General features: G+C 41.7%; 1 protein-coding gene and 1 long non-coding RNA gene across 8 annotated transcripts; both read left to right on the top strand.

The window, feature by feature from the left end:
* The first annotated feature begins 468 nt into the window (after positions 1–468).
* SIAH1 (siah E3 ubiquitin protein ligase 1) lies at positions 469–23,604 on the top strand. Of its 6 annotated transcripts, none has more exons than XM_074881854.1 (2): positions 469–691; positions 19,058–23,604. In XM_074881854.1, exon 2 carries the CDS (start codon positions 19,060–19,062, stop codon positions 19,906–19,908), a length of 849 nt encoding a protein of 282 aa, XP_074737955.1. In that variant the 5' UTR covers positions 469–691; positions 19,058–19,059; the 3' UTR covers positions 19,909–23,604. The 6 variants fall into 6 exon arrangements, with proteins under 6 accessions (XP_074737955.1, XP_074737954.1, XP_074737959.1 ...); XM_074881853.1 differs by lacking the exon at positions 469–691 and adding an exon at positions 15,702–15,937; XM_074881858.1 differs by lacking the exon at positions 469–691 and adding an exon at positions 15,948–16,076.
* Positions 7,673–10,850, top strand: LOC141948918 (uncharacterized). 2 transcript variants are annotated; one of them, XR_012630593.1, is made up of 3 exons: positions 7,673–8,143; positions 9,117–9,276; positions 9,912–10,850. It is a non-coding gene; the product is annotated as an uncharacterized LOC141948918 (long non-coding RNA). The 2 variants fall into 2 exon arrangements; XR_012630592.1 differs by having other exon boundaries at positions 9,117–10,850.
* Positions 23,605–23,615: the final 11 nt, after the last annotated feature.

The raw sequence follows: 23,615 nt of genomic DNA on the forward strand, positions 1-23,615 counted from the left end.
CCTGGAGCCCGCAAATGTCGGCCTGCCAAAACCCGGGCTTTCCGCGCAGGAGTGCTCCCGCTGACCAGGCAGGGGCCGCCGCCGCGACCCACCGGGCGCGGGAGGGCGAGAGCCGGGCCTGCGGCCTCTTCTCTGCCCCGGGACGCGGCGCCGCGCCGGGCTCGCTCGCTCTCGGGGCCGCGGGGGAGCCGGGCGGCCCCGGCGGGGCGCGGCGGCGGCACAGGTAAGAGGCGGCCTCTCCCCGGCCCCGCGGAGCGGGCGAAAGCCCGGAGGGGCCTGAGGGCCGCAGGCAGCCGGGCACCAGCCGCGCAGGCTCCCCGCGGAGCGGAGCAGAGCGGAGCGGCCTTTGTTCCCCGGCGCTGCCGGGCAGCGCAGCGCCGGGAGCGGGGCCGCCCGGCCCGCGCGCCGCTGCCGGGTGCGCGTGCGCGGGGGCGCTGCCGGCCGCGCGCTGCCGCCCGCCCGCCTCGGGAGCGCGCCTGGCAGGCAGGAGAGCTCCGCCGCAGCTGGCGCGCCCCCGTGGCGGTGTCTCCTCGGCCGGCGGCGAGAGGGAGGGAGCGCGCGGTCGGTTCGGGCGGTCGGGCCGGGCACCGAGCGTCTCGGCTAGAGCGGCGCAGCCAGTCGCCCCGCAGCCCGCACGATCGGGGGAGCCAGGCCGCCTCAGCGGGGTCCTTGCCCAGCCCAGCGCCCACAGGTGAGCGCGCCGCGGGGGGAGGCCGGCTCGCGGCCTCGGAGGGGCGAGAGCGGCTCGCCCGGTGGGGGGCCCCTCTCCCCGCCCGGCCGCCAGCGCGGGGGCTGCTGCCCGCCGCACGCGGAAGGCCCCGGCGCGGCCGCGGGGCCCGGCGCGGCGGCCGCAGAGGAGAGTCCGGGACAAGGCCCCGCCGCGGCCTGAGCGCCGAGCCCGGGCGTCCGGTTTCCTGCTGGCGGCCGGGCCCCGTGCCGCCGCCGCCCACGACGGGGTGGGGGGTTGGGGGGGGGGGGGGGGGCGGCTAAGGCAGCCCGGCCCGAGGGGAGGGAGCGAGGCGCGGCGGTGGGGCCCTTCGCCTCCGCGGCCGGGCCTGCGGGCCCCCGGGGGGGCGAGGAGGGGGGCGGCGGCGGCGGGCGGCTCCGAGCCCTTCTGCCGGGCTATTGTGCGCCAGGCGGAGGCGGCGGCCCGGCCCGGCGGCTGCGGAGGGCCCACCGCGCGCGGGCCTGCGCCGCCTCGGCCGCGGGGCTGCCCCTTTGTGGGCCCGGCCGCGGCCTCGCCGCGCCGTGCGCTTTGTGCTGGCGGGAGCGGCGCGGGGCCCGGCGCCGGCTGCCGGCGCCGCGAAGGTCAGCTGGGCCGCGGCGGCGGCGGGGGGAGGCGGGGGCGGCCTGCCGCTCCGGGCCCCGGTGGCGCCCCTCTGCCTGCCTCCCGGCGGGCCCAGCCGCAGCGCGAAACAGGTTGCCGGAGTAAATGGGCCGCTGGCTGCCCCTCCGTGACATTTCCGGGGAAGGCTGCCGTCTCCCGCTCCTCTAGTCCGGTGAGAGCGAAGAGTGGGGGAGATTCTTGCGCATCCCACGGCTTCCCCTGCGAAATTAGAAGGCTGGAGACCTTCGCTCATTTCTCTTCTCCGCGGCTTTAAAAGGGTAGCAAACAATAGCGTTTGTAGCCAAAGGCAAAGCATCCTGAGTATTTCTTCAGGAGAAGAACCAAGTTTCTTTTCCGGTGGTGAACTGGTGGCATTTTCATTGTAAGCTCACGTTTCATTTGTAACTGTAAACATACAGTATTTCTCCAATGTTCTCTATTCAGTCTCTGTTTCAACCGGTGTGGGTGAATACTACCTTTTCTCTGTAGTAAGCAGTTTACTCGTATGCTAAATAAATAGATAAAGTGACTTAATTTGTTTAACGTGGCAGATGAGTGGATGTTAGGAAGCTCATAGCTGTTTGGACTAGGTCATGAAGGACATGAGAGGTGCCACGCAGGGGACATAGTTTCAGTTGTCTGTTTATCTCCCTTCTAAACTCTGAGGCTTAGCACAGTGCATTCCAGAGGGGGAGGAAAAATGGAAGGGACGCTTCTCAACCCTGAGGTATTCGGGCTGGTCTTCACGAAGATTTGAGGTCCTGGAATACAGGTAGACTACTACAGAGGCTGTTAGGATAAAACTTGGATCTCTGGACTAGTCATCTGTTGCTGAGAATAACTTTTGGGAGTATACCTAAAGATTAAATCAATTAGTTCTACTTGTATCGTTTGTTCTGCACTGTAACATTGATGTAGTAATGGAGCGCTAGAAATGATAATTTTGTAAACTTCAATGAAAACTAATGTTCTTAAATAGCTTTAGCACTTCTCCACCGCAGTGAAAAATTATACAGGAAAGCACAAGGGTAAGAGTTATCCATCAGTGGTATAGTTTCGGGAATCTGTTGTGACCCAAGAATTCTGAAACTGGTGAAATGATGAGTATTTTGTTCCTGAAAGTGCATGTCATGACAAAGTATCTTGTCCGTTAATCTATCATTTCTGTTGGTAAGGTTTTAATGCTGTAGTCTTAATTAGACTGTACTGGAGGAGTTAGCTCCTTCATTCAGTGGCTCCAGCTAAGTAGGTGTGAACTAAGGAAAGTAAATATTTTAAATAACACAAGTACCTGCCATACTTAGGTGTGAGTATAGTTGCTGCTGCCTGCTTAGTGTGATTTGAGAAAGAGGTACTGCCCAGACATCAAAGACACCTGCCTTTAGTGCAGAAGAGGGGGGAGCATGAGTGTGTTCACAGAAGAAACAACTCTTTTTGGTCTGAAAACTCAAAGAAATCAAGTAGGACAGTTTTATGAAATCTGGGCTTCACATGAAACGTTCTGGAAGACTATACATGCAATTCCTATGAGAAACATGATGTTCTTAGAATTGCTTTGCTTTATTTGTCTGCTTGTAATAGTATTTGCAGTCTTGTAACTGTCAGCTTTAAAAGTTGGACTAAGTTTTGCCAAATAGATTATTAGTGCATGTTTTGCTTTAATGGTTGTCTCATTTTCAGGAGCTAAGCTGAACCAGAACAGTCAAGGTAAATCAATGGTATCTGAATTGTGTTCCCAGCTGCTGACTGTAGTTACCCGAATCCCTGGTTGGTGCAGCTAAGTGCTACCTGCTGCAGAGAACAGTACCAGTCAAGTAAGGATGCTGGCAAGCTCCAGTTCATCTCAACCATCACTTAGGGCCTAAAGCTTAGGATCTCCTCTCTGAAGTTTACAGTCTTAAACAGCATGAACATCCTGGATGCAGGAGATAGTTTTTAGTGGATTTTTTTCTCTTTTGTTGCTTTGGGTTTTGAAGGAAAATCAGCATTAAGAGAAGTGAAAACTAGTTGTGATTTAAAAAGAATAGTAAGATATCTCTTTTGACTAACAGAAATGCATGACAGGTGGAGACATATTGTTATCTTAATAAAATGCTTTGTTTCATTAATAAGAAAATCTGTTGTGAGCAATTTACTCTTTTTTTCAAAGTGTATGTGTACTGTTCATGTCTTAAATATACACTGTCATGATAAAAATGTAATTTTGGTGTAGGTCTTCCGTGTACAGTATCACATTGTGGACTAGAAATGAAGAGATATGTGTAAATACTGTGTTGTTACCATGAGATCTTACTGCAGGTTTACCTGAGTTTTTCCTATTAGCACTTAATTGCATGTAACAAAAATCTTCCCAAGTCATTGACTTGGGGTTGTTTTATACCATGTATAGCGTGTTTAGCTGTTAAACTATGCTAGGTAAAGAAAGAAGACAAAACCTAGCATTAATGCCCCACTTCATATATATATATGTATGTATGTTTTCTAGTTCTGATCCAGACTGCATACTATGTTTCTGTAATGTCCAGGACAACTATTTTAAATATATGCCTGTTTGACTTAATCTATAAAATGGTGATTCTTCGTGTTATCACAGGAATAATGAGAGATTTGGTTACTAATTCCACAGTACTTTAATCAGATAAAGTGCTAGATAATTACAGTTAACCAAATGGTGCACTTCTGATTTTGACTTGTTTCTCTTTGTAGAAGCTAAATACGGAAGCTGAGGTTGGCTGTGTTTTCAAGTGGGGAAATAAAATAGTACTTGAATGGTGAAGACAGTATTTGTCCTTTTACATCTGGAAATACATTTCAAAAAAATACTGTAGATATATTCCTATAGGGAAATTCATGTAAAAGAAGCAGCAAATTCATCTACAGGCAGTTGTTGTTGACCATTTCCTTTTTTGTTTGTCTTATCTAGAAATAGGTTTGTATCTTTTCTTGAAACAATTGATGACCTTGCTGAGACATGAAGAAAACCAAGGAGAGTGTGGTGATAACTTCTGCTGTTTAAAGAATTAGTCATCAGCTCCTTTAAAGAAATAGCAGTTCTTTGAACTTTGGTTTGTGTGGCATGAAGTCTTTAAGTTAAGATTTTAAAGTTCTTTCCTACAGTTCTTGCATATAGTACTAAATGGAGTAAAAATTCATTTAGTCTTTGATGAAAGACCACAGTGGCTTTTCGGTGTTTGTTTTTTGAACGCTGTCAAGGAGGAGCATTTAGAATGCCACACTTTTTAACAATTATTTTCAAATACGTGTTCAAATGAAATATGTCAAAGGAAAACTATGTATGAAGGCAAATTCTGTGTTAAATTTTGCTAATGTACAGATTGTCAAAAGGTTCAAAGGTTTTAACCGGAGTAGGTGTATTTGAAAACAATTTAGTGTTAAATTAGAGGAAGAAAAGCTTGAAAATAGATTCCTTTATGTAAAAATTGCTAGAGCTGGTGTCTAGCTTAGAAACGTAGGTCTATTAAAAGGCTTATCTTTGTTGTTTCTGTTTACTCTGTATTCCAGATCTTCCATGAGGGAAGGTTCTATGTCTTCTGTATTTTGCAAGGGGATGACAACTGAAGTATGAGGTTTCTAAGTTCTGTTTTGTAAATCTTAGTACGTGGTGCTTTATGCTGAAATGTGATGTAGGTACTAGTTTGAAGTGGGTTTTAAAAGTTAGCTTTTCCTGTGATTTTTCTAAAAGTCAGTTAGCATTATTTCTAAAGTATGTGGTTAGTTGCTGTTAACACATCAGTGTTAGGAAAGAAGAAATAATAGAAGACGTAGCACTGCACAAGCTGTAGCACATCCAGGGTACAATTCTGCAGTAGGTAAAGACAGTTTCTGTTCAGTCTGCCAGTGATAACTTGCAGTGTTGTTGTCACCAGTGTGAATGTGAAATTGTCCATGTTTAGTTGAAAACTAATTGCCTGTGAGGAACGGGTAACTATTACCTGGTTTGCTTCCCAGAGCAGCTTGCCGTGTGGTAGCATAAGAGCCAGTGCTGCTGCAAGAGATGTCATCCTCTGTCATCGTGGGTGCGCTCGGGATCAGTATAAGTGCAGGCTTACAGCTAAGAAAGAATGGTCTCGTCCTCCGTTGCCAACGTGTTTTTGGTGTCTTCCTGGTGTGCCAGTGTAAGCACTCACGTAGTTGCGCAAGACTGATCTTGCTGAATACGTTACCTTAAAGAGAAAGAAAACTAATGGGTAAAAGGCAGGCAGCACAACCATTCATTTTGGTGGCAGCTTGCTTTTGTTTGTTGTAGAGATGGTGGAATTGCACTGTGACCTACTGTGTGTGCGTGCCTGGAGTTGTGGAGCTTGTATCTGGTGGATTGTTCTTTGTGCTGTAGAGGAACCATTTTCTTCAGTTGTTTGTAATGGTATCTGAAAGCTCTTGAGAAATAGTGTAACTGAGCAGTTCTCAAAAGTGCTATTAAAATATTTTAAGAACCTTTAAAGCATGTAATGTTGCTACTTTCTCTCTGAAACATAATGTCTATAACTCTGTGTATCAGCGTAGAACCAAGGCCTTAATCCTGTCCTCAGATCTCTGATGATTTTTAAAATTATTTTTTTTGAAACCTCACTACCTCCAGTTAATTTTTTGACCAGACATAGGACTCAGAATTTGCTACAGTCTTATGATCAGATATTTTAATCTTAAATTACTTAATGTTGGTTTGGAAGCCATGTTTGAAACATGCTTCGATATGCATTTGTGTTGACACATATATAACCCCACTTTAAGGTGTACAAGATAAACTTCTTATGTTTAATTAAAGCTAGTTTTGAAATTCATGTAAACTTGTTCACTTGTCTATATATAAGCCTTGAGTCTTGTTCCTTTCCTCCTTATGTGCATGTGCACAACACTTCTTGTAAAAGCTGTGAAAATGCTCTGCTCAATATTTTGATTTCTGAATGGCTATTTATTTTGAAATATACATACACATATGTGTGTAATACGTACACACACCAAATCATTAGGGTCACACAGTTACTTTCATTCACAGGACTTTTCCCCCCTTTTTGTGCATGAAGGTGTTAAAGCAGTTGAGAGTTAATTTGTGTAGGGTTCATCTCCACATGGCCAATATCTGTGTGATTACACAAGTACATTAAGGATGTAATTTGAAGACTGGTTGCACAGGTGTGACTAGGGAATAATTTGGCTGGCAGATGTTGATGGTGTACTGTAAAATTTTAGTCTGGCTTTGTACTAGGTCAAGTATAATCATTAGAAAGGAAATTTTACAAATGAAAAGTATGCATTCCATAATAGAAGTTGAGATGGACGTTCTTCTAAAATAGCATCTGTAAAGCAGTAATTTTAAGAGCACTTCTATGTGTATTAAAACCAGCTGGTGCCCTAAACAACTTTATTTTAAAATCAGGTGTTCCTTTTAAGGAAGAGTTGTTGTTCCTTGTACAATCATAATTCTTCAATGGATGTACAGGTGTTCATCTACTAAAGGAGTTGAGTGTGGGGAAAACTATTATTTCATGAAGGCTGTTCCTTAATATGCATATGAGGAAGTAGACTTGGGGTTGCCTGTGAAACTAAATTTTTTATTCCCTAATTTTTGAATGCTTGATCTTCTAACTTAATACATTTTTGTAACACTCCTATATAAAGAAAAACGCTAAAAAGTTCTGAAGCTTATAGTTATGCTCTAGATAGGGAGTCATTGTTAGGATTTGATGTTCGAGATTTGGCACTGCAACATAAACTCAAGTTTTGATTTAACTACTACGTAACAGAAGGGATGACAATATTTTGTGGAGAAGGATGTAGTGATAGGTGTTGAATTTAGAAAGTGCTGATAAAGAGAGGATGAAGTGGCAGAAACATACATCTGCTTCTGCAATTTCCAAACCATTTATATTATCCAGGGTTTTATTTTCTGATGCAGACTCAGGCCTGACTTCAGAGTGATTATGGTTGAATTTTAATTTTGTATGCCATGAAGCATTTCCCAAGCAATACATGTAAGTGAAATAGTGAGTGCATTTTACTTAGCATTTAAGATGTACCTGATCTGAATTTAATGGCAATAAAAGAAACTATAATTCTTTTACCTGAGAGCTCTTTTTCTGCTAAATTTGAATCACTTGCTTCAAAAGCTGGGTAGTTGGATCTTCACAAAGAAAGCTGAGGGAATTTTTTTGGTAATACAGTGTTAAGAAAGGTTACTTAGTTTGCTTTCTGTGAAATGTCAATATGGAGTTGAGGTCTCAGAAGGAGGCCTTCAGATTAGATACAATAGAATTAGTGAGAAGAGTGTTGCTAATGTCTCCCTAATTTGACTCTTTGATGTACAAAATATTAGAATGAATAGAGGCCAGTTACCCATATGTGAGCAGGAGTTGGAAAGTAAACAGTGATTGAAGTTTGGCTATTGCTGACTGTAAAAACAGAGATACTGAATAATTTAACATATTGTCCTTTAGTGTATAATGATATTTAGTTATTAGTAACCTAAAGTAAATTTGAATAGGGTCTACAGAGTTAATTTAGTATCCTTATCAGGTTAATTCATTCCCTTTTGCATTAATGTCTGAGATTTGCAGCTACTTATGGTATTTTAAAACCTGTAAAAGGAAGGGAAGTGCTTGCCTGTGGTGACTCAGAAACTTGTGACAGAGCAGGAATTAGACCCAGGTCTCCCAATCCACAGACTACTGCTCTAGAACCACTAACCTTTTTTTTTTTTTTTTCCTCCCCAGGTTTCAGGTATTGCTCAATCTTTTAATGTAGCATGGTGGTCTGTGGAGTCAGCAGTTCAAACCGTTTCTGTTTGCTGTGCCTCAGGTTGATAATACTTGCTGGACGAGTGCTCTTATTTGTGAGATAAAGGCACATTCTAAAACTGATGTTTTCATAAAAAGCAGTAGAGCTGTTGTTCTGTGCAGGTAGACTTGTCAGTAGCCAAGTTTGAGAATTTGAGCAACATTGTAATAACGATTTTAAAAAAATGGTGGCAGTTGAATCCTTGTGCAGCAATACTACAGAAACAGCTGATTCAGAACTGATTAGTGGGGAAAACTTAAGTCACTTAAGTGTATTGGTTTTAATGTGGAGGCACATGTACTTCAAAGAATGGATGCTAGAAACTCAAGACATGTAGAAGATAAATGTTTAAAGAAATGAAGTACTGAAAAGTTTGGAACCATCAGAAATATGAAAATGCCACTGTGGTTTTGCACTTTTACTAAGGTCTCCTATTTGTTACAATGTAAATAATTTCAGTGCTCTTTATTTTCTACCCTCAGTATATCAACAAAGTACAAAAACCTGTGTCTTGTCTTAGATTTCCATAACTTTCCATTTGAATTAGGTATCCACAGGATAGGATAGGAAAATCTTACTTCCAAAATGTAGAAATGTCCATTTTGAAAATATGGGCTTCATCCTTTACGTTTAAAATGTTGTGTATTTTATTGTCTTTGTGGTGTGTATGATAAAATAAAGACATTATCTGACATTCTTCTAAATGCTCTTGCTCCTGAAGATTAAATATCTGGATTTAAAAAAAACCCAACAAACTTGTAAAAACTCTCCCTCAAAATGACTTAGAGATTCTGTGTAAGTACGAGAAGTTCTGAAAAATTAGTAGTTTCTGATGAGTTCAAAGTTAGGCTTCCAGTGTCACTACTCAGTGCTCTGTGATGTTGGATGTACTTATGTGTCGATTTCATGTTTGACATACCTTGGGGCACCAAGATCTGTACTCTGAAATCAGTGTCTGAGTTCTCCAAGTGCTCTATGTGTTTGCCCTCCGCAGGTCAGATTGCCATGCTTCACAGGGCTCCGCTGTCATCAAGGCTGCGGGCAGGAATACAGGACAAATCAAGGATTGCAAGAATAAATTATTATTAAAGAGGGAAACATATATGAACCTAAGCAATGCACAAGATGAAGAGATCTTTATAAAAATAGTCAATGTACGTAATCCTGTCCCGACTCCTCCTGCAGAGTGGCTTTCTGTGTCATGATCAGTCTCTTCTATAGGCCAGGCCCTCCTTGATCAGGTTGGGTTATTTTGATCGTCTGCTCCCTAGTACTGTTTAGTTATGCAGGAAAAATATTGAGCATAAGATAGGTCTTGAATTTGAATTGGAATAGTTATCGCAGAAAGACTTTGTATGTGGAGACACATCAAAGTACAGGTACTTCTTTTAGTTTAGCCTTATTGAATTAAGGTAGGCACTTACATGCCACACCCTCTTCCCTGTGTCTGCCACAGACACAGGGATGGTGATGCAATATTGCAGGGCAGTTACAGTATGCTGTGAAGAATATAGTTTTTGCAAAATCAGACTGAGGAAAGAAACACAGTCCCCAAATTGTCACAGTTGGTAGGATTTGCTGTTAACGTTTACAGAGGGGTTTTTTTCCTCTCTTTTTAAACTAATAGAGTGTAATCGTATACAGAGCCTGTCTATGACATCTTGTAGAACAGAATTAAGTGCTTCCTGCTTTAGCTACTTCTGAATGGTAGTATATGTTACAGCATGAAAAATAACTTTTTTTTTTTTTCTTTCCCCCCCTCTGGTGTTGTTCCTAATTAATTTTGTAGCTGATCCTCCTGTATGCCTGCAACATGCTATGTCTGGAACTTTTTAAGGGGTATCTGTCTACCTGTGTTTATAGAAATTACTGGGCTGAATTTTTGTTGGAAGATGATCCTGGTGCAGCTCAGTTCAGTGTGCTCTGTGCACAGTGAAAGGAAATAAGATATTACTAAAAAATAAAACCTGTTTTCTCTGTTATTTATTGTTTGCATAGAGTTGTCTGTATTTTCATATGAAGTTTTTATTTTGTTAGATTCTGTGGTTTCTGCCATCTTTATTTTGAAACCTGTACTTCTGCTTTATCTCAGTTAGCTTTACTGTGCTCCAAGTATGGCAGGCTGCAGAAAGGCATGTTCAGTTTGGTATCTGAGAAGGCTAGTGTGGGACAGCTGCTGTTTTGAGCTCATACCATAGTTTATCATGCTATAGGTTCTGTGTGTGGGCATGCTAGGGGTTCGGGTGTCCTATGTCAAGGAAGGCTCTGGCCATTGACTGACTACTGATACTGGGACTGAGGATACAGAGCTAGTGAACGGAGAAAAGAAAAGGTTTCTGTCACAGAGCACCACTTCAGGTACAGTGCAAGAGCGTGCACTACACAGCTTTGAGCAGTGTTTCTGTATCGCCATCTTCATGCCTCTGTTGTAGGTGGCATTTGGCAGTGTCAGTGAGATAAGTTACTTGCTTGTTTTTAAAAAGGAAAGATATGGTAAAGTCCAATTTGGAAGTGGTCCATGATCTTTTTAATGCAAGGGTTTTGATTTGTATTTAAAGAATGATTCTTTTCGTCTGTATTTTCATTTATATAATGGAAAAGGTGGTTTTGCTAGCTAGTTTGCAGCTTAACTTTCTTTCATTAGATTACCAAATATCAATAATTTTTGCTGGTTTTGCTTATACCAGTTTACTTAATGTATTGCTGCATTTTCTTTTTCTAGTACTGGTATTTGATAAGTTCTTTTTAGTATAGCTTGAATTTTCAGAAATTTGCTTTATAGTTCCCCAGCTTTTGTTTTCTGTCCTGCTTCCTCGCCTTCCGAGCTCAAAAGATGGGGGAGATAAACATTCTATTTTGCTTTATAATTTGTTGATGGTCTGAATTTACAAAGAAATCTGTTTCCTCATTTAATGCTACATGTAATATAAGACATGAAAGATGGGATGTTCTCTGTTTATATAGCACAGAGTGGTCCAAACTCAGGTTTTTTTAGTTTTCATTCTAGAACGAAATTTGGGGTTCTATCAGTTAGTCATTTTCTCTCTAAACTTTGTTCCTCGGCTTGCCTTTCTTTGCAAGACTGGAGTATCATAGCAGTATAGGCTTCAATATTCAATGATAACTTGGATCTTGATTCTCTAGAATGTGGAAAATCCTGGTTGGCTAGAGTACAGGTTACTGTTTTAAATTGATGGAAGTTCTTTGCTGGACTTAAAAATGAATGCTGCAGTCATGGCAGCAGTTGCTTGCTAATATGATTTTTATGTGGTTGTTGTATATCTTCTGTAGGACACTGTTTCTTCTTAATTTTACATTATAAAGTTGTTGGAAAGAAAATCTTTGATAGCTAGAAAGATACATCTCCTGGGTTGATGTTTAATATTCCAGCATAGATAGGCAGGAGGAATAGTTAATGATAGTGATAAAGCAGAAGTCAAACAGTGCTAGCCAAGGCTGAAGTTTTTGTATTGGAGTAGAAACAGGTCACTATAACTTGATGGGTGTAATGATACTGTTTGTGTTTCCATAGTGCTGTTTGTATCTGCATCTGCCACATAGTATGTGTTGGATTTGGAGGAGGTCTGGATTGCCCACTAGCAGTGACTCAATTGGTGATTATGTTGTGTACAAGAGAACATGTATGATAGCATCAGAAACATTGCGTGTTAAGGTCTGGTGGTTCACTGCAGAGGTAGCCATGAAGAGAATGACTGATTCCATGATTATATAAATCCACTGGGATTTCCTTTCCTGATGACTGGGAAGAGGGGTTGGTAGGGAGTGTCTTGAGGTGCAAGAACAAAACTACCTGCAATTTCAGGCAGGCTGGGTGACTACAAGGTGATGGAAATTGTAATTTTGTATGAAAAGGAGATGAACTGGACACATGACATTTTGGAAAAGGAAATCATCATGAGACTTGCCTCGTTTTTGTAAAAATTTTTGTCTTGTTTTATAATATTCTGTTACATTGGATTGCTCTGGCTTTTGGTTATTACGCAGGAAAAGAGAAGCCCTGACATGCATGAAATAACAAATAGTACATAGTTAAGGGCACCAAAGAAAACAGTGTCGGGAAGGGTTGAAAAAAAAAAATTCATGAATCAAAACCACAGTGTATAGACACTAAATTGTGTTATGTGGTTGATCGATAATTTATGTCAGAACTTTCTTCTAAAAGTTTTGAAGTAGGCCAGTAGATACAGGGGCTGTGTATAAGCAGGGATGTACTTTTCTGTGTCTGATGTTGTCAGATTTGCAGGAGCAGACATGCATTTGATACTAACTGTGCCAGGCCTTTGTGATCTAACATCACCAAAGAGCTGTGAGAGATAAATTGATAGACTTCAAAATGGAAAAACCCTGGCCCCCAAAATGTCCTTTTAAAATGTAAATAGAAATTAAAATATTAATTTTTAAAAAATATTCACAAGCTATTCTCTGAGACGCTTGTGTATAATACACTTAATGTTACATGTGTTTGCTGAAGTGTGATTTTGGTAGTGGTGAGGGCAATATATAATATTTTCACTAAAACCTGGTAAAACCTTTTTCCCTTCTGTTTTGCTGTACATTGATGATGCAAGAGTGCAAGAGGGGACAACAGAAAGGTTAGATTCCTTGGAAAAATTATTTTCAGAAATAGTAAGTACATGTAGTGGAAAAGCTGGCTTTTCCATAGTGTTATAGATGTTGTCCTCAGCAGTTTAAGGCTTTTTGTAATTGAGCAGCTGTGGTACAAAAACATGGCATCCCATGAATTTTTATTATAAAATTAACCTAATTCTACTTTAAAAATTGCAAGAAAGTTCCCTACTTAAAATACACTGGGACCCCTTTTTAATTGGAACAAAGTGTGCTTTTTAATTACCTTCATTCTCAAGATAATATCCACTTGGGACTTCTCTATCAGTAATACTGCAGTTTCTTGGGCATGATATTATGTACTTTGTGTACACTTGTATATGTGTACACACACCCACACCCCATTCTTGTTTCTAAATATATGCACACTTTTTTTTTCTGTTGCATTCATGAAACCTTCCTTCTGCTGGCAAAGAAACATTGCTGACTCTTTTCAATTTATTGTTTATAATATTTTACAAAATATTATTTATAATATTTTATAGAAGTTATCAATATTAAATTCTACAAATATCTAATTGTATTGGCTATTCTTTCTGTATCTTGTAATTTCTTATTTACACCTGTTTAATGAGTATTTTCAGCAGTTCATTTAGCTTTTGGTGTTTGATATTCTTTGGCTTATATGCATCTTGAAATGTTCTAATTTTTCTAACTTCTAGTGCTCTGTAACAGGGTATTGTTTTTAAAAAAGTCTTTTTTTCAAATATGATTGTACAGTTGAAAAACTTGAAAGACTTTGTATTACTTTAATGGCTGTAATGCATTAAGAATGCATTTTGAATGGAAGCCTCTGAATTCAATTAGTTCTGAAATGTGATAGAAAAAAAATTTTATTGCATCACATATAGACATTTGTGATAAGGCATTTTTTTCTGTCCTTGCATCACTCTTCAGTGTCATTAGAGATCTTTTTCCCCTTCTAGCCATTAATTGACTATACAGAAGTTTTGTGGGTTTTTTTTTCAAAACTAATTTTCAGTTACTCTCTCAAAAGCAAATTAAATGTTAAACTCAAGTCTAATCTATTTGATATGAGCAAGGATTTTGAAGAAGTGGATGGTGTTAACTTGAATTTGTCAAAGGTGCCCCATATTTCAGTGAATTGCAGGAGATGCGATTTCTAGAATGGTGTCTGAAGCTAACACCTTTGAAAGATGAGAAGCTGAAGAGGGTATCAATCTAGTCTATATACTGTTGTTAATTCCGTGGCATGTGAGGTACATCAGCTTTCTGAGCTTCTCTAGCAACCACTTTCCTTATGTCTGCACTTCAGCTGAGCTTTTTAAACAGTGAACTGATTGCGCCTTCCCATTCGCACTGTAATTTTTTTTTTTTTTTGCCCATCTGGGGCTTCAAAGGCTTTCTGTCTTCGGGCACTGTCCATTATATTGCAGCCCAGCAAAGAGCATTACAGCATTAGCTGACCTGTCGAAGGGCTCGGGGTTTTGTGTTGGGGACAGCTGCTTTGCTTCAGGAGAGAAAGCCTAGAGGATGTTTCAGACACTTCAGAACACGCTCTTAGTTTCTCGAAAGCCATTTCTGTGCTGGTTTTCTTCAGCTTTTATGTTTTGCTTGGAAACTTTCTTAACTCCTGGCTGGTGGGGATGTTTTGTATTGCGCATTTGGGGATGAAGCTGAAACACCCCTTGTATCGAGTTAGTAGTTTTAGTTAATAGTAATTGGCTGTTATCTGCACATGTTGGTGCTGATAGAAGCCTCCGCAGTCTTCCTTGAACAGACTTGAGTTTCAAATAGTAGGAAAGCATTTTTAAATATAATTTTCTTTACTCAGATACTGTAGCTGTGCCTTTTATGTGACCAAACCAATTTATTGCAGTGTGTTCTTTTGTTGCCTCCCCTGAAACTTGTACTTCCATGATCTTACCATCATTACATCTGTATTCCATAACGCCTAAGCTTTTCTGAGCCAGTGTGTGCATCATGCAAGCATGTTGACTTGGTTTCCAACTCCTTTATCCTTAAAGTGTTCTAATTTTTTTAACAGTCCACATGGATGTTCAAATATGCCACATTGTTCCAAATCTGTTGGTCTTGTCTTTTCCTTGAGGTTATAGTGCTTTTGCTTAATTGAATAATCTTTATACAAATGGAGAGAAAACTCCACTTGAATGGGTACTTTATAGAACCACAGTGGAAAATGCTAATCTGGGCAGTGTCCTTGAAATAGCAGGAACAGGAAGTGAAGTTCGTGTGTTAGAAGAGTTGGCAATGGAATCCATAGCTTTTAAAGCAGTTATTTAGGGAAGGTGCTCAGAACCGTCAGTCTGTAAGTATCTGAAGAAGAGTTAGGCGTGACACGTGTAAGGCACGGACTGGGGTTCCCGGTGACGTGGGGTGACATGCGAAGGGACCCGTGCGCGAGCGTCCGAGCCAGCGTGCGGGAAGCGGGGCGCTGTGCTGTTCGGAGGCGGGAGCGCGCCCTTCGGGGGCTGCCGGGGGGGCAGAGCCGCCGTCGGGCGGGGCAGGGGGTCGGCTCTCCCGGTTGAGGCCCCGGCTCAGGCGCTGGCGGCTGCGCGGCCGGGGCGGGGTCCCCGTCCTGCGGCCGGGCCGGGCCGGGCCCTCCCCTCCCCGCCCCTCCCCTCCCCGCCCCTCCCCTGGGTGCGGATGGCCGCCGGGGGCCGCCCGCGCCGCGCCCGAGCGGGGCCGCCGCGCCCTCCCCTGCGCGCCCCCGGGCCGCGGCGGGGCGGGGCCCAGCCCGGGGCAGCCAATGGCTCGGGCGGGCCGGGCCGGGCCGCCTCAGCCGCTGGCCGGCAGCCGGGCGCGGGGCAGCGCCGGCAGGGAGGAGCCGGCCCGGCCCGGCGAGTTTGGGGAACCATTTTGGGGCGCCGGGCCGGAGCGCGGAGGTAGCCGGTGGATGGCGGCGTGTGCGCGGCCGTAAATGGCGGGGCCCGGGCCCGGGCCCGGGCCCGCAGCGGTAACAGCGGCGGGCGGCGCGGGGCCCCGCCGGGGATGGCGGGGGCGTTCTCCGGGGGCAGCGCCCGGCCCGCGCCCCGCAGGAGGCGCCGCCAGCCCGCCTGGCCCGCGCGGAAACGCCGTGAGCGCCGGGGCGGCCTATGACGGGGAGACCTGCCCCCGGGTTCCCGCGGGCGTGGAAGGGAGTCCTGCGGGCCTGCCTGCCGGGCGGCGGGAGCAGCCGGGGGAAAGGTAGCGGCTCCGCGATCGCCTTGCGCGCAGCTTCTCAGCGGCTTTTGTAGGAGCTGGGAGATCGCGTCCTCGGGAGATCTCGATAGCGTCTGTGTTTCACCCTTCCCCAGAACGGGCTTGAGAATAGCTGCGTCAACAGGTCGGTGCGTTCTGATGACCTCGAGGACGGCGTTTTTCTTGATGCAGAACTAGAAAACCTCAAAATACGTTTTTCCCTTTTCACTCTTTTCTGTGGGTTAAACTTTTTCAAGTTTGTGCAATCTTTTGCATAATTCGTGTTGTAGGAGCTAATACTTTCGAAAATGACACCTAGCGTACCTTACTTTGTCACTGTTGCTTAGGGGCTTATTCCCAGTGCGTGCGAACAAAGATAACATAATAACAAATACTGCATATGGGGGGTTTTACCTGTAATAAAGTTTTTGTAACTAAAAATACCTTTAAACTTTATTTCCGGTTCTGTACTTGTGTTTACTTGGTCTGTAATTATACGTTTTTGATAGTTTGGTGGGTTAAATGTATTATGCTGTTAACGCTTTTACTTACAATTAACCTGTAGTTTTTAAGATAGCTATAGAAAATTAATTGCTCTGACTTTCCCATCGTGATGCGTTATTCATCTTTGTGTTAACAAGGGTGATGAAAACGTAGGCTTTGGGCAGGTTTAGGCTTGGTAAATTACAGTTTACAGCTTTATCCAGTTTCTTCCTTGCGTGCTAATCTCCATGGCCTGGTTCACAGATTCCTGCTCGTTTTCATTCCCTGCTCATTTGGATGGTCCTCAGTTGTGGAAGGTGTGTGTGAAGGCTGGTCACGTACAGAAACGGTGATAGAGCAGGGCTGTATGGTTCTCGTAGCTTAGAAAGCTTAAGTGGGAAGTACATCTGTGCATAAGGTCTTTCGCAAAGTTTGTAGGTTGCTTAATTTACCTGTTGAATGGGCTCTGAGAGGTGTAATTAAAGAAACCAGAGCTCACCCAGCTAGTCAGGCTGCCTAAGGAACTGGTTTAACGCAGTGGTTTTCACCAGTGTTATCTGTGGGTTACTGGGGATCCCTGGATCAGGACGTATAGGTTCAGGTAAGATGAAGCACACACAGACGGTTCCAAAATGTGTGTGTTTACAGTATTTGAAGGGAAACACTTTTAGAATTTTACACATGAATATGCATGTGACTTCTAAGCTCTTTTCAAGTGAACAGCGTGATCAGAATTTGTTCTCCTCTGTACAATTATCCTCCACGTATAATTTGTTCTAGAGCGTAGAACTGCAGTGTGCTGTCATGAGCCTCCCACCTGCGGGTGTTGGGGAAGAATAGCAGCAGCGCTCAGTTGTCACAGAGGCCTTATCATTTGAATCCCCTCGCAACAAGCTGGTGTGGCATCGCTGCCCCAGAACGCATATTTGATTTGTCACTGGACCTTAAACTTTTCATCTAAGCTGGAATACTTTACAGTAGGAAAATAAGGCCAAAAGATACAAACATCCCTGTCATCTCTACAGTATCAGTTAAGGCCCAGCATTGAAAACCGCTGTATGGGTTTTTTTCTGAAGATGGGAACTGGATGTTTCTAGTCCAACAAGCCTGAGATGAAGGAAGAGACTTTGGAGGGGTGAGATGATGCTGTTATTGGGCATGTGAGACTCATAAAATCAGTGACTGAATACTGAATCTTAGACATTCATATTTTTCTAGCTCTGGACTGAAGAGGTGCTTCTGTAGAAGAACTTGAGATTGCCTGTCTGTAATTACTTTTTGAATGTCAAGGCATAAGTTCTTTTGCACGTTGGAATCTCTTAGTTGCTTTGCTTTGTGCCCTGAACAGTGCATGTCTTGCAAAAAGCATGCACAGTGTGCTGCTTTGAGGTATCTAGTCCAAGTATGAGTAAGTTGGTGGGTGAAATGATGCTAAATACGGGAAGCTTGCCTATTGCCTAAGATTCCCAGCAAGGAGGTTTATTTTGAGAGCTTTGTACATACGTGACAGATACAGAGCTGGTGTACTTGCAGAGAAGCACTTAAGGTGGTTGAGAATTTTACTGTGTAATGGAAGCCAATTTTGGATAGCATTTTACTTAAGCTACAAAGGTAAGGTTTATTTTTTTCAAAATGGAGTGTTTATTTTTTTTCTGGTAGCAGTAATGATCCTTTTGCACAAGAAGGAGGAGAGTTAGGGGGTGCGGGAGAAAGTGCAGCATCCATAAAATGTTAAGAAATATGGTACTTTTACCACATCTGTTGAACGCTTGAGCGAGCTGCTTGGTCAGACAGATGTTAACTTTTATCTGGGGACATATGAAAGAATAGAACCTCAGTGTAAGCTCCACTGAACCTAAGACTTCATCAACAGTGCCTTTTCACGTTATGGGAAATGTCTGAGTACTTATATGTTAAAATTAATTCTCAAACTTAACTTTCTGAATTTCTTATTTGGGAAATTCAATAAAATAATTGTTTTTCTGGTATCTTCACAAATGGTTTAGTTCTGTTTGCTGAGGCAATAGATGTGCTTTACAAGCTATGGGCCTTAGTAACAGAGTAATGAAAATGAAGAGTCCTGGGAAAAAAGCGGTGTAGTAATCTTCTTAGCTATGTTTTTCCTTGATACTGTGTTTCAATTTTTTAAAAAAAATTATACAGTAAACAAGATTACTGAAAAGGTCATATCAGGAAGTACATTTTTTCATTAAAAATGGCTAGTTTCTCATCTAGTGCTCCTAGTTGTTACACATAAGTGATCAGGGTGGAATATTTCATAGATACAATATTAAAACAAAAAACAACCAGAAAACCAACAAATGCCTTTGGGGATTCTGGTTACCTTTTTGGCATATCTTTACTCATCTCCCTTGCAGCTTCCAATAGGTAAATTCCACTTCAGAATAATTAGCAGAACTTCTTCACTTGTTAAATTTGGATGTCATACGAGTGTCTGTACTGTATGCAGCACAACTGATAATCTCTTAAGTAATGTATCCACAGTTTGCATTACATGGTTTTATTTTGCTTTCGTTTGTGTCTATTTTCTTTAAAAGCTTCTTTGTAAATCAAAAATTAGTGCAGGCAGAGGAAAATAAAATGTGGTTAGATACTCATTCTTTTTTCTCTCTTCTGTTACAGAAATGAGCCGTCAGACTGCTACAGCACTACCTACAGGTACTTCAAAGTGTACGCCATCACAGAGGGTGCCTGCACTGACTGGCACTACAGCTTCCAATAATGACTTGGCTAGTCTCTTTGAGTGTCCTGTGTGTTTTGACTATGTGCTGCCACCAATTCTTCAGTGTCAGAGTGGCCATCTTGTTTGTAGCAACTGTCGCCCCAAACTTACGTGCTGTCCAACTTGCCGAGGCCCGCTGGGCTCCATTCGTAACCTGGCTATGGAGAAAGTTGCCAATTCTGTACTATTCCCCTGTAAATATGCCTCTTCCGGATGTGAGATAACTTTGCCACACACAGAAAAAGCAGACCATGAGGAGCTGTGTGAGTTTAGGCCTTACTCCTGTCCATGTCCCGGTGCTTCATGTAAATGGCAAGGTTCTCTGGATGCTGTAATGCCACATCTGATGCATCAACATAAGTCAATTACAACACTTCAGGGAGAAGATATAGTGTTCCTTGCTACAGACATTAATCTTCCTGGTGCTGTTGACTGGGTTATGATGCAGTCTTGTTTTGGCTTTCATTTCATGTTAGTATTGGAGAAACAGGAAAAATATGATGGTCACCAGCAGTTCTTTGCAATTGTACAGCTGATAGGAACACGCAAGCAAGCAGAAAACTTTGCTTATCGACTTGAGTTAAATGGTCATAGGCGGCGATTGACTTGGGAAGCAACTCCTCGATCTATTCATGAGGGAATTGCAACAGCCATTATGAATAGTGACTGTCTAGTCTTTGACACCAGCATTGCACAGCTCTTTGCAGAAAATGGCAATTTAGGCATCAATGTAACTATATCCATGTGTTGAAATGGCAATCAAACCTCTTCAGGCCAGTGTTTAAAACCGTTGCGTTTAATTTAGCAGAAACTAGGGTAACCATCTTTGACTGTCAGACAAATTATGTGGTAGATGGAGGGTAGACATATATGAAGGTAAATAAAAGGAAAGGCTGTTAAATTACAGGAAGCAGTTGCATGTAGTAATACTAATATATTTAAAAGAAGTCAACAGTAAACCACTGAAAATATATATACCCCCAAGATGGGCATCTTTTGTATTAAGAATTGATTCTACAGGATATGTTGTAAAATAATTCTAAAAACTTGTTTGTAGATTGATTGTACTGTTGAAAAGGATACTGTTTCGTGTTTTTGTTTGTGTTTTTTTCCTCCCCCCTTTGACTGACAAGCCATGTTGAGCGGTCTGGTCTCTGGCCGCTGCTTCCCCTCCTCCCCCCCACCCCCTCCCCTTTGTAAGTCACTAAATAGTATTGCTGCTGTTTGTGTATATTTTTTGTGTATTTGCTAATTTTTATTAACTTCTAGTTTTTCATTAAATAAATATGACTTTCTTTTCTGTAATTCAGGTTTTTCTCTTTTTTGTATCTTTTTAAAATTAATTACAGGTGTCATCTTTTGATATGCATAATTGCTATGGTAAAACTTATATTTCTGTATGTTTGGTAAATTTTGTCTCTTTCCAGTAGTCAAATCATTGGTGATACTGTTCTTAATTGAGCTATTTTGTGAATGTACTGAACTCGAAAGAAAGGAGTACTTATGTTCAACGATGTATCAGGAAAGAAAGCTCCTTTAAAAACAGATCTAGATGTTGTTGTACTTTGAGTTATCTTCTAACAAAAATGAACAATTATTAAGAATTTTCTGAATTAAAAAAAAATCATTCACGTTTCAAATTTAGAGATGCTTAGAAACTTGATTGCATCCTTGTATTTGTTGGTTTTGCAGTACAAAGAAGGTATTGTCTTACACAGTATTTGTAATTACAAAAACACCATTTGTTTTAAAAAAAGAAAAAAAAGGCAGTCAGAATGAGATGTTTTCAGTCTTTTTATATTTGTCATTAAAAGAATACCTGGCAAATTAAAAAAACCCCAACTTTTGCTTTTTGCTTTAGCTCAAAGTTTGACACATTGATACTCTTGCTCAGTTTCTTGTCTTCACATGTTTTGGTTGTTGCTAAAGTAACTGTCTTGAGCTGATTTTTGTATATCATTTTAGTGACATGATACACATTACAATGCAAATAATCTCTTACAGGTGTGATTCACCAGCCATAAAGGCTTTTGAAGAATATTGGGCTTCATGCATATGTGAAAAATTGGGCTTTATGCATATGTGAAAAATTTAGCCATGAATATATATGGTATTTGTGTTAGAAAACATCGACGTAGAGACAGAAAAAAAGAGTAAGGTGAAAAGCTGTTTCATCTCAAGCTATTTGAAAGAAATCTTTGTCAAACCTAGTAGTAGTGGCCATCTGTTTGGGGAGGTAGTTGGGCTATTAACTACTTCTGTAACACATTAAAATACAGTTCATTTACTGTGCACTGTCTTAACTTTCTTACGAGAAGTTGATCTATTAAGACAACTTTTGTTCTTATTTTGATGCATGATGAGGTAAGTAGTTCTACAGGTAAGGAACATAAAAATCCATCAGGTTGGATTAATAAAGTACTACAGAAATAGTTGGCTTCATGTAGTAAAAGTTTCACTTCTTAAAATGTGATATTTAGGCTGCTCAAACTGTGCACAGATTTTGAGATGTACAGGTACCTTGTGACAGTAGATAAATGCTTCAGAAAATTTTGTGATCTAGCATTTTTTTTCCGTATGAATATACAATTAATTGTTTGCAGTCTTCTAAATTCAGTAATTATTCTCACCTAATTAAGCTTGTCTACATTTACCTCAGGTTTGTCTTCTGGTCTTTGACAGAAACTTGGCTAAATACTTCAAATATTGTTAGAGGAATACACTGACTCACCATCTCACTTGCTCACTCGTGACTGGCTGGCTTGGACTGAAGTTTGCCTGCCAAGGTTATCTGATTTTCAGCTCTGCAGTTTTGTCAAGAAAATCTAGCTCAGAACCTGTAAGAACCCTCTGCGGTCCGATACTTATGATTAGAGAGTAACAGGGCTGCCTAAGCACACGAGTTGTATGAGACTGTTCTCTGCTGCTGCTTGTACTTGGAATGGTTCAACTTGTGTCCCCAAAAGAACTGTGAACCGTAAAACCTTGTTGCACTGATCTGCAGTGATGTTATTTGGGCTGGAATGGGCTGAAGATCAGGACTATACTTCTGAAGGGGACTTCAAAAATTGCATTTGTAATGACCTTTAGAAGCTAATTGGTATGGTCAGGCAGTTGTTTTTCATGTTTTACAGATGACAAATGCTATAGCATAACTATGCTGACTTAACTGTCGTGTAAACTGGTATTACTCCGTTTGGTGTTTAAAAAAAATAATCTGTATAAAACATTTGATGTCCATCATCAGATGGAATGATTTAAACAAATTATACTTAGGCCCAGATCTCCTCTAAAGAGTTTGAGGATCTGGTAAGTCAACTGCACTCTGTTCTATATGAAAAAAGAAAACGTACTAGAAATGTGTACAGTTTACTACCTTATCTAAAATAAATGGTGTATTAAAGCCTGGCATTGTCTTTAATAGATGAAATGAAATGCAGTAGATCTTGCATTTGTTTCCTAGCACTACCTCCATTGTTTTTCATTGCCCTTCAAAAAAAAGAGCCTTAAAAGGAAAATGTTTGACAAACATAGATGTTAATATTTGGGTTCTGTTTTGACACTTCCTGCTAGTTCTTGTTTGCAGTAGTTCTTTAAAATTAAAGCAGGTCAACTGGTTTGTATTGCTGCCTATGCTCTTGTATTATCCAGTATCTTTTTGAAGCTACTGTGATTAAAGCATGAATTGCACTAGTGGGATAGTTTATTATCTGTAGCAATTTACAGTGGGGATAGAGGAAAGGAGCTACCACCGCTTTCTTTTTACCTTTGCTAAGCTTTAGCTATCTTATGGTATATTCTGAGGGACACATGTTTAATATCAGGTCCATTTAACTGTCAGCTGCAAAGCTGAATAATCCCTAGTGTATTGAAATTACTTTTTAAAAGTTCTTTACTGTTCTGGCTTGCTGCTGCACAGATTGTTATTCTTCTTGACAATGTTCAGTGCAAGCAAAAGAAAAGGCACTAAATTATGTCTACATTATCTAACATAATGGATAATGCCTAAGTTTTATTTAAAAAATCTCAACAAAGTAACATAACCAAGTCAGCTCTGCAAGCAGGAACATGAAAAGCTGTAAGTAAATGCCTATTAATACCTTCAGTGTGGCATTAAAACCCTCACCTTTCAGCTAAAGTCCATGTGGACAAGACTTACAAATTGGAGAGGTGTGGCACACAAAGTTGTTGCTTAACTTTTCCTGGGAACAACTCCCTGTTCTGTAGTAGTGAAATTGCTGTGGAAACTTTTTTTTACAGTACTATCTTTCAAAGAAGTGCATTTTTTTCTCCATGTATAAACAGACTGCACTGGAATTCCATGCATGTTTGTTTTCTCACTAGTGCAAAGTAGTGCAGGATTGTTATTTGATCTGCATTAAGTTTGGTAAAGAATTTTTTTCCCCTACTGGTTTTGATTAAAGGCAAAGCAGCACATTAGTTATCATACCTTTCTGG

Source organism: Strix uralensis, chromosome 12, assembly GCF_047716275.1.
Source record: "Strix uralensis isolate ZFMK-TIS-50842 chromosome 12, bStrUra1, whole genome shotgun sequence".
Taxonomy (NCBI): Eukaryota; Metazoa; Chordata; class Aves; order Strigiformes; family Strigidae; genus Strix; species Strix uralensis.